Below are 11,764 nucleotides of genomic sequence, written 5' to 3' on the forward strand. Positions count from 1 at the left end.
AAAAAATTAAAAAAATTAATTAAAAAAAGAGCTCCATGGTGATATGACATTGAATTGGAAGGTATCTGCTAAAACATCAGTTCCAGAGACACAAACAGCTCTACTACCTAACAATCACAGACAGCAAACATTCTAAACCCGTTACCTTTACAAAAAAAAAAGTCTGAATGGTGAGATGCATAAGCACTGAGTTGCAAAGTGTTGGCCTGCACTCCTGAGGTCCCAGCAGGCTTCTCTCCTCCTCTGCTCTTCCCAGCCTGGAGGCCCTTTTCCCTTCCTCTGCTGGCTGGGAACTTAGCAAAAAGATTAAGCATAGGCAGTGAGGGACAAGACAAGGCAGAAAATATACAACCCAAGCCACCATTTGCCAGGCAGGGAGGCCCAAGGCAGATTCAAAACCTAGGATAATTCGAGTGGCAGGCAGGCAGCGTGTGGAGTAAGTTGATGAAGAGCGGCCAAGCTGAAATTTGAGAAAGGCAGTCTTCACAGTCTCAAGAATTTGCACTCAGGACAAACTTTAAAAATATTCCTACAGGGGCTGAAAGTGCGGCTCACTAGTAGAGTAGGCAAGTATGAGGTCTGGGGATTGACAGAGAGACAGAGTGAGAGAGGGAGAGGGAGAGGAAAGGAAAGGGGAGGGGAGAAAAAAGAAAGGGAGGAGGGGAAGAAAGAAAATAAACATTTCCTCATCTCATTCTTCTTCCGTTAACTTGCAGCACTATTAGATTGGCCTGCTTTTTCTGTACTGGAATAGCATTTATACAACCTTGTGGGTTATGCAAATTTTTGTGGGCTTCTCTGGGAGCTTTTCTCCCATTGCTTCAAGCCATGAACATGGTATTCTTTCTATAGTGAAAAAAAAATCTTACAAGATTTGAGTGCATAGGCTAGTTGTATGCAGGTATCTACCTATATATACATATATATATATATATATATATATAGTTCTAAAACTTCTACGCATTTGCTCATTAATATATATTGAGTGACCCACACTACGGGCCAAAAATCAAAGCGTTCAGAGTTCTTTGGAGAAGACAAGATAAAGGTGAAGCACATAAATGGGGACACAGAGCCACATTGACTTCTATGACCCTCAGTGCTTTTGCTTTCATTGAAATTATACAAATGTACCAGTACAGTGAAAAACATACACCAGGCTGGATTATACTGTCTTTTGGTATATGCTGTAAGAGAAAGGAAAGCATTTTCATGGCCCCTCAGAGTACGATGGGCTCCAGGCATTGTGTCAGCTGTGTCTCGTTCTGGTAAATCAGCCCTAGAGGTAGGAGCATTAGGCGTTTGCACAAGTGATAGCGCAGGTGACTCTGAAAGGACAAGCAGGAATTACCGGGAGTGCAAGAGAGAAAAGGCCACTTTAGGAAGTGAAAGAGCACAGGCAAAACTTCAGAAGTATGATGCAAGTCCTCATGAAGGGCCCTAAATGGTAGAAATGAATTTGGAACAGGTAGGCAGAGTCCAAAATGTGAAGAATCTAGTGTGTTGTTCTAAGAATAGTGGGGAATTAATAGACACAAGTAAGGAGAAACACGTGCCTTATGGAACAATTGTGCCTTATGGAACAATTAGAAATTTTACAAACAAAAACAATTAACAAATGTGCCTTATGGAACAATTACACTGGAGTTATTTGAAGGACGAGGGACTATTTAAGAGACACTGAGAAGAACCTATGGGAGAAATAATGACAGCCCTCACTAAGGCACTGCAAATGAAAATGCGGAAGACTGCAATGGACACGGGCCGGTCAACTGGACAGGAAGGAGGAGGCAGAAGTCTTAGTTATTATTTATCTCCATCTTAGCTCTCCCTTCAGTGTTTGACTCTTCATCAAATGAAACAAATCAACCAGCAAACTCAGGTATGGGAAGCAGCCACTGACTCTGCAATATTTTTCCAGATTATGCTCCTATCTATCTGACTGGACTAATTCCTCCTGACCTTTTACCCTCATCTCTAATCTCTCCTGTTCTGATATCCTGTTTAAATCCAGTTCTCCTCCTTTGAGGCTTATCAGTGTCTTGGTTATAATTTTGTATTTGACCTCTGACCCTTCACCCACAGTCATGAACAGGAAGTAGCTCTGCTGCTCCTTCTGGCCCTTGGACCCAGCCCAGAGCAGCCAGCGCCCTCTGACCTACCCTCAAAGGAGGGTATCAGGTTTTCCTGTCTTAAACTGGCAAATAAGGCATTAGCATAGATAGGAAAAAGCAGGTGACAGGCAGTTCTAGGGAAGATAATTCATTCAATTCTGAGTATGTTGAATCTGAGGTTCTACAGGGGCATTCCAGTAGACATTAATGAAAGCAGTCACAAACATGGTCCTAGAATTTAGCAGAGTGCTTAGAGTTAGGAAGGAAGATGTGTGTATGGAAAATAATTTACATAGTAGGCCTCAGCCTCACCTCAGAAAGGGCTGCCTGAGAGGCTGGCCCTTAGCTTTCATCTAGAAACTTGACAGGAAGTGTCCTGGCTATTCGCCAATGGTAAGTGTGCGCTTCTGTGTCTAAACTGCTTGTGCAAACAATGTGATTTATGCTCAGCATCTACTTTTCTCCTGGGAGTCTGGAATATTGATACTCACTAGACAGTACTAGCCCCCGTTAAAAACCCTGGGCCGCAGGACTGTAAGGAAGTGTGTCTGGTCGACAACTCTTCTTTCACGTTGTCACAATCAGTGCCGGAGGAATTAAATGCGTCTTGTGTGACTTCACTGGGATAGGGCCCCTGGAAGCTTGTCAGGCTTCCTCTGGATTTAGTTCCGTGCACTTTTCCTCTTCGTTGATTGTGCTTCTGTCCTTTCCCTATAATAAATCTAAGCTGATAGTACAACTCTGTGCTGATTCCTGTGAGTCCTAGTGAATCCATCAAACCTGTGGATGGCCCTGAGATCCTCAGCAGAGACTTTTACTTCTAACCAACGTTGGTAAAGTAAGATAAGAATTATCAACTTTGTGCTAACATCAGAATACCTAGCAATTCAGTACTGGGAATAAAAATGTAATGGAAGCCAGGCATGGGGACATACACCTGTAATCCCAGCACTCTGGGAGGCTGAGGCAAGGTTGCAAGTTCTAGCCTGAGCAACTTAGCAAGACCTGGTCTCAAACCAAAAAATCAAAAGGGCTGGGGATGTTGCTGAATGTGAAGGCCCCTGAGCCCAATCCCCAGCACTGGAAACAAAACAAAACAAAACAAAACACAAACACAAGTGATCCTCTCCCAAGTTTCACAGTTAAACTGGCCAGCTCGGGTAAAGTGATCTCAATTTGCTAGAGTAAAAATGTTATTCTCCTTTACTCAAAGACAGAAATGAAGATACCTTCTTTCTAGGGCAAAAGTACACGGGGCCAAGGGTGAGACTCAAGGGAAGATTAAAGAAAGGCTCCCAACTATGTTAGAAGCAAAATATATTTAGTTAAGCATCAGTGAAGCCAGGAAAAAAGCCTCAGTAGTAGAGTGCTTGTCTGTGCACGCATAAGGCCTTGAGTTTGATCTCCAGTACAGGAAAAAAAAAGTGTGATCGATTTTCCTAAAAACAAAACAAGAACTACAAAGAAACAATGATAACAAAAACAGAGGTGCCGTGAGGATTATGATTATTCCACTTATAAATTAAGAATACAAGATTTTTGACATTGGATATAGACCTCAAATAACACTGTTAAGAAGCTAATGATTTACGGAAGTTGTGTTATCCAAAAGAAGCGCTTGGCCTGCTGTGGAGACCTCTGACTGTTCAGCATTATGACGGTCCTTGAAGCGAGCACTAACATGTTAAAGTCAAGCCATTCACATGCATCCTCCCAACCCCCTGCCCACCATCGCCACGGCCTGCACAGCAGGGAATCCCTCCCTTCGTGCCTCGCTGAAGATGGCCCTAACTCGGCATCTGAGTCAGTCCAGTTGGCTGACCAATCAATTTACTCTACCCAAGTAAACAGGTCAACAAAGAGAACGCTCATGAGACTCACTGTCTCTGTACTTCATCCTGCTGGCTTGTTCACCAGTACATGCTGTGCATTCAGCACCAGTGATCAAGGCATAGCACTTCTTTCCTTCTTTTTGGTTTGATTTTTATTCCTTCTCACTGGAGGTGAATAGAAGCTTCTTTTATTGTTTATCCCATAAGCTGCAGGATGGTGAGGAGTGACAATTAAACCTGATCACATCCAACACTATAGAAGACTATGTGTACCAACCTGAGAACCTGGACTTAGGTGATTCGTGGCACTTCACAATACAGAAGTCATATGTGATTTTGGATTGCTTCTCACTGAGACGAACATATTTGAAACTGCGTAGAAAATAGTTGGATAAGGTGAAGTAAGAGTGTTTTTACAATTACATGTATGAGAGGCAATGTACATGTACTGACAGCCAAGAGAATTACTCCATCCTCAAATGAAGTGTTAATAGATAAAACACGCACACACATCTGAAGTGTTTATTTTCCAGAAGACGGGCCAATTCAGTCTTCAGAGATTTAATATTCAAAACTTGCTCAAAGTAATTATGGACCCCCCAATTACAAGGGCAGTATAATCAGGGACTAATACGTACTCACCGAAAAGGACTCACAGTCTGTCTCTGGAGGCTGGGAGAGAATCCCTGCTGACTCTCATCATCATGTCCACTGGAACGCAGAATGATGTTCTTGATGACACAGATCTGGCTTCCCAGGAAATCATGTTAGAACGCTAATACCCAGGTTTCGGATTTCCAGTGCTATACAAGACTGAGGGAGAGGCTCCAAGTGGGCCTGCTACCTCCTTCATGTTCCTGTAGATTCCTCATCCCATGTTATTCATATGGAAAGATACATCAAGATTAAACATTGATTAGATGCTCTTACCTGGGAGCAAGACACGTGAAACTGCCTCAGACTCAGCTTCTTCGCTCCTTCTAACACAGCACCTCCAACACCTATTCCATCTGCGCCTGGATTCATCATCCAGACTCTGCTTTCTATCTTTCAGACAAGGTCCATTTCTCCATTCATGAGACACAGAAGATTATTTGCATGTGGAAATTACGGTAATTACAAAGAACTGATATAACAAAGTTATACAATTTGAAAAATATCTTCAAGAAAAAGAAAATAGGGCAGCATTTCTGCTTTTCCAGAACACAGTGTAGAGAAAAGTGCAAGCTTTGGAGGTAAACGGCTATGTAGTAAGTTATTCTTTGAACTCTGCCAACTACTACATTAAGTGACAATACTTCAAGATGTTGGTTTAAGGTATGAACCCACATTAAATACTGAAATGAACATAAACTAAAAATGATTTCAGAGTAAGGATCATGCCAGGGATATAGCACAGTGGAACAGCACCTGCCTGGCAAGCATAAGGTCCTGAGTCTGGTTCCCAGTACCAAAAAAAAGAAAAAGCAACACAGCAAAGATCATAACAATATTAAGCCAAGCGTGGTGGCACATGCCTGTAATCTGAGACAGGAGGACTGCCTAAAGTACAAGGCCAGTCTGGGCTACATAGTGAGTTCAAGGCCAGCCTGGACTACTTAGCAAGACCTTGTCTCAAAAAAAAAAAAAATTTATACGGTAAAGGAACCTACTAGCAAGGAATATAAAACAATACTAGCTGCAACTAGAAAAAACTGGGAAACAATAAAACAGGATAAAAAACATAAACTCATGGGAGAGCAGCTGGGAAGCTGGCAATCTCAAAATAGAAGTCTGCAAGGCAGTCACACTACAAAGAACAAGCTCTGTGGACCTGACATGGAACATCATATTCAAGTCAAGCATTTCAAACCTTTTGTTTCTTTCTATATTAGAACAACAAAGGGGACAATCACTGCTAAATAGAAGCTACAAATAGATTAATGGGCTTTTGTATCTACCAGCCTTGTTTACTGGGAAACAAATGCATATATTAAAGAAAACCCTTCTTCTTGACGGGGATGCCGAAGCATAAAGTTCATTAAGTTGCGCTGCCGCTGTCGGGATTTTCCATACAGTACACATCCTCATTCTGTGTCACGTGCCTGTTTGGGATCTCGTCTGATATTTGTTAACACTGTCACATCTTGTAAAGGACCAAGTCAAACAAAGAATCCACACTTTTATTCCTAGTCCTACTTTATTTGCATTTCCTTCTCTATTTGTCCTCCGAGTATTCCTGACTGGATCAGGGGAGCTAGGCTTTTCTAAAGAATATCCCATATGAGAAATAAATGCTAAATTTAGTCTCTCAACCTATCGGGAACAAATGCTAACACGGAAACGTGTGCAAGATGTATGGAGAAGGCCCTGCATAAGATGTTTACATTGGCATCCTTTACACCGAGATTCGTGTCCGTACCCCTCCTGCACTCAGTGGCTCTCCCTTCCTCTGTGACTTCGTAACTTTCGACCTCCTTATACTGGAGACCAAAGATCCTTTATTAAAAAACATTCCGACATCCAGTTTTTTCTTCCAGTTTCATTGTCATCATCCAATGTGAACTAGTGATGACAACGATGGTGGTGATGATAATGACTGATAATGATGTTTAATCACACTAGTTCTTTCACGAGAGTCTTTGCTTCCCATTTCTCTCCTGTTCATTGTGTTCAGGAGGCTGTACCAGACCAGTCTAAGTGGAATATAGAAAATGACCTCACTATTAGCCACTAAAATCATCAAGGAATGATTTTAATTACCTAACATCTGTTTGGTAAAATAAAAAATCCTTAGTCTGATGGGTAAAACCATTAAATCAGACCCAAATCAACCAGTCCTGTGCTCCAAAACTGACCCACATTAATTATTTACCCCAAGGTTATAACCCTTACAAAAACCTTTACTTGGTGTTAAATGCACCCCCTAACAAACTAATTTAATGAATTAAATATAATCACTAAGCAGAAAGAAAAACCAAATGGGAAATATTCCTAAATCTCAGAGTCTGGCCTTGAGGTATTGTTCTTATGATTTTGCCCAATCGTTTTTTGGCCTTTTGGCTAAGGTCAAGTGATTTTGTCCAAGCAGTACCAGCACAAGAAAACCATGTTATATGTTCACAAGCAAACATGAAAGGAGGAACTGTAACTCATCAATTGATTTTTTACCCTCTAAGAGCAAGTGTACCTTTTCCATGAAGATGGGGACTGTCTGCTATAGGGTGAAACCTCAACACCTACCACACCTACAATGCCCAGTACTGAAATAAAAACCCAGGGAATGAATATGCCACTACGAAACAACAACAAAATAGCTCACACGGTCTTTGTTTTAGTATTTATTGGTAGAAATAGATCTTCAATGCATACTTTGTGTTTAGATAAATTCTACATTCTCTTAAGGTTTTCTCTTTCACATTATTTGGAGTTATTTGGTCTCCAAGTGAACTTAATGTATCATCTATGCATTGGATTCTGTAGACTTATTTCTTTTTAGATTTTTTAAACTGAATTTGAGAAACCATGCATACTGTATACCTTACTTAACCCAATGAAATTTTTGCATGTTTCAAAAAAAAATTTAACTCCAAATTAAATAATCTGTATTCTAATTTTCCAACGTTCCATTTCTGAATAAATACTCATTCAGTATTACATATTGCTTGCTAATAAATCAGATTGTCAGAGACGCTTCAGTAAATTACCTCTATTTCAAAATTATATCTTAATCTACTTTCAGAGATGATCTTGTCAATATTAAACATTGTGCCATACGCAGTATTAGCCCAAAAGCTTAAATAAGAGTCAAACTTGTAGTTTTTAGACAGGATATTTTAACCTTAAAATTATACATCTATATATACACATATGGTATGCTGCATATTAATTTATCATTTCAGGTAACTTAAATATACATAGTAAACATTCAGCCAAACATTCTTTGAAAGGCTTAGACATGAATGTCTAGATACAGTACTAAGCTTATGAAACTTAAAAACCCAAGTAAAGTCTGCTGTAATATTAAGAAAAGGGCAAGATTTTTTTAACTCATTGAATTGTGCAGATAGAAAAATGCTCAGCATGACAAAATTACCAAAATAAAAACATTTTAAAGATTATTTGGTTCTAGCAATAGTAACTATCCTATACTTTTGGATAATTTAACATTTTTGTTTTAAATTTATATAAATTCTTCTCTTTTAACAAGTTAAAAAAGCACACAAAAAAATAGTTTGAACTAGAATCTTATTTTTCATCCTGGTTAGCTCATTACAACTCAACAAAAGAATGTTTGAACACTCAGCTCTATTAAAATACAGTGTTTGAATAGACCCCACCATGTCACCCGTTGTTTGCTGCACCGGCTCCTAAGACAGGCTGCCGGCACACGGGGCAAGTGCAATTCTCGGACAGCCACCGGTCAATACAGTGAATGTGGAACTCGTGCATGCAGGGCAACTGCCTGAGCTTGTTTCCCGTTACATAGTCAGTGATACAAACGCTACAGATTTTACCCACTTCACCGTCAATACCACTATGCTCATAGTTCCGGGTGGAGAGATTGTCGATCTGCTCTTTGGTTAAACCTTGTATTTGATCATCATCACCTTCATTTAATAAAAAGAAGTGAGCAAGGCGAAGAATAGGCAGTGTTCCATTTTCTACGAAACTGTTTGAATTTCGCACCTGCCTACTGCTTCTGCGGCCGCTGCCCCTGTTACGAGGCTGGGCGGACTCATTTCCACCTAGCGGTCCGGCGCGGTCTCCCTGCGCTCGCCTGTGTCGAGAGGAGCTTCCCCTTTGCTGGCTGCTGCCACCAACGGGACCTGAACTACCCAGTCCCGGCAAATGCTGAGCGTTTCTCTGCATCTCTGACTCCGACTCAGCCTCCATTAGAGAACTCAGCTCTCCAAACCCAGTCATGATCTGCCTAAAAATTGACCGGAGAGCCGCTGAGGATGGCTCAACAAGCTCATTCTCAGAAATCCTTTGAAGGGGAACTGTTATAGTACTAACATAGGTCCGGACGCCTGACCGCTCTAAACGGGAAATCGTTCTGCGAAAGCCCCCGCTGTCGCTTTCTATAGTGACTGTGTTTTCTGCTAACCCTGCTCTAGATCGGGTCCTGCTGGCAATACTATCCCGATCCCTGTTCTCTCCCGGACGAATCCTTCTTACTTGAAGGTCCAGTGTGATTGTTGGATGCCGTTGTGTAGCAGGTGAGGATCTGTTGGACTCTTCCCCTTCTTCTACTGTTATTCTTGACACAAGTCTTGAATTAGAGAATTGGGAATATGCAGTGCCTCTGTGTTCTCTATCTGGATCTAAAAAGACCTGAGTTATACCTGTTCTCACAGACCTCCGAACAGTTTGCCGGGAAGGTCTGTTTTCCCTTGGGGAATTATAAACAGTGCCACTCTGTCTCCGAATTGGTGAACGGCTCCGGCTACTAAAAGTGGACTGCAATCTTATTGGCTCTAATCTTTGGTTTGTATTCCTCACTGTGACGTTACTTCTAGCCCCGTTTTCCCAAATGTGTGCTGCGCCAAATCTCTGCCCCTCCCTTTGCCTGAGTTCGCTACCACCTGACCGACCTGCTTGACTACCAGAGTTAACGTGTGAAGCACCACTTCTAGGAACACCAGCTGTTCTCCCAGTTCTATTTCTTAACCTTCCCAGTGTCGAGGGTGATCCCTCGACTGAATTCTGCCTCCTCGACCCACGCCTAGTCCGTGGAATGCTGGAATTACTACCACTGAAATTCACTGAGCTTTGGCTTCTGGTTCTCCTAGCCACAGGACTAGTTGATCTCTGTTGCCTAGTCCGATCTCTGATAATATCTGTATGCAAAATGCCCATGTCATCTTCCCCAGGAATCTCAAATCCTCTATTCTCATGATTTATGTGGATTTCCAGACTAAACCGAAACTCTCCATTGGCTGGGTTTGTCCGACTCACAGCTCTCCAAGTCTGGTTCCCGTTCTGTCCACTGCGAGTCGCATTGCCAGTAAGACGGAAGTTGTGCAGCCATTCCAGCAAGGAGTCTTCGCTTGGACTTTCTCTCGGCGTTTCTGAGTCTGGAAGGCAAATCAGAGGAACTTAAAGTCAATTCCTAGAATCTGTCCTTAGATCTTTATTGAAAGCTGGTAAGAAAAACAGAGTTTGTAACAAATTAAAGAACATTTATGCATTCTAATAAATGAAAAATGGCAAAAAACTTGAACTTTCTAAATGGAAAGTAAGGGCCGGGTGTGGTGGCGCACACCTGTAATCCCAGCACTCAGGAGGCTGAGGCAGGAGGATCTTTGCGAGTTCAAAGTGAGCCTGGGCTACGAAGTGAGCTCAAGGCCAGCCTGAACTGCAGAGCGAGACCCTGTCTCAAAAAAAAAAATGTTTAAATGAAAAGTATGTACTATAAGCATATTCTAAAAAGTAAAATGCTACTTACATAACTATAAAACTTTAAATACTATTTATGCCAAGTTGTGGAGAAACTCTTGCTCCTAGTTTCTATCTGGTATTGACAAAATATTGCAGCAAAAGAGAAATATATCCAATACCAACTTGTACATTTAAATTGTTTTATTTACATACTATTATCAATAAGACACAGTGACATTAGGGGCTGGGGATTTAGCTCAGCGGCAAAAGCGCCTGCCTGGCAAGTGCAAGGTCGTGAGTTCGGTTCCCAGTACCGGAGAAAAACCAAAACCAAAAAAAAATAAAAATAAAAAAAATAAAAGACACAGTGACAAACTTGATATAAAATTCATCCTGTATCTGTGGATGAGCCAAATCAATCAAAATTTTTGCAACGAAGTATTTTTTATAACCCTAGGAATTTTATATCTCAGGAACTGCCAAAAATGCACATCTCAAGAAATCTAGTATTAATATACTGTTAGAACTACATTAGCTGTCCTGTGTGAAGCTGGAAGACTACAGCCAGTTACTCCATCTGTGGCTGTATCCTTGTCTGTAAGGTGGAGAGCCTATCAATCTCACTGGGGTCTCAAGGGGATAAAATAAGGCATTACGTACAAAATAGTTCACACAGTATCTGGCACATAGAAAACAACAAATGTTAGCTATTATACACAATAAATACATTCTCTGTTCATTTATAGTGTAAACTTCATGAAGACAAACATTTTCATCTTTTTTTAAATGGTATGCTGGGATCAAACCCAGAGGTATTCTACTACCACTGACCTATATCCCAGTCTCTTTTAAATATTTTTTAAATTATGTGACAAAGTCTTACTAAGTTGCCCAGGTAGGATTTGAACTTGCAATCTCCTTGCCTCAAGCTCCGAAAGAGCTGAAATTCTAGAATATGCCACTGTGTTTAGCATTGTTATTAGTCACTGGTAAATCTCTAGCATCTCTAATAGTATCTGGTACAAATCAGAGGCTGTTAATATTGTTGAATGAATCAACTTGGAAATCAGTGTGTCTGAGACAAGCTTCTTCAACACTGATCTGGACACTGTGCCAAGCCCCAAGTTTCCATTTATACATCTGTAACCAGTGAGACATACAAAGTGCAAAACACAGCGGAAGGCACTTTGATGCACGTTAACTGTACACTTCAACTTCAGAGTTTGTTTGTCTCAAAAATAACTATTAAATGCGATTTTAGTTTCATTACTGAAATCAATCTCATAAACACTTTTTAAAGTGAAGTTAAAGCTGTAAATTAAGTCAATAAAATAAAGAGCAACTTTAGCCATATTCTAAAAATAATGAACTATTTTACATTTGATGAGTATAACTTCCATTAAAAATTATTCAAAAGACCAGTATTGTAAGTTATATCTTTTTTTTTTTTTTTTT

The 11,764-nt window shown here is 40.7% G+C and overlaps 1 protein-coding gene across 1 annotated transcript in view; it reads right to left on the bottom strand.

Annotated features, from left to right (window-relative positions):
- Positions 1–7,251: 7,251 nt before the first annotated feature.
- The window catches only part of Rnf6 (ring finger protein (C3H2C3 type) 6), a gene marked incomplete at its 5' end in the record, with an annotated part of 10,244 nt that continues 5,731 nt past the window's right edge, over positions 7,252–11,764 (bottom strand). The window contains 1 exon segment of the mRNA XM_005406342.2: positions 7,252–10,005. Within this exon segment, the coding sequence (XP_005406399.1) occupies positions 8,270–10,005 (1,736 nt within the window). The 3' untranslated portion in view covers positions 7,252–8,269.

This window comes from Chinchilla lanigera, unplaced genomic scaffold, assembly GCF_000276665.1.
Source record: "Chinchilla lanigera isolate Chin_1 unplaced genomic scaffold, ChiLan1.0 scaffold00096, whole genome shotgun sequence".
Lineage (NCBI taxonomy): Eukaryota > Metazoa > Chordata > Mammalia > Rodentia > Chinchillidae > Chinchilla > Chinchilla lanigera.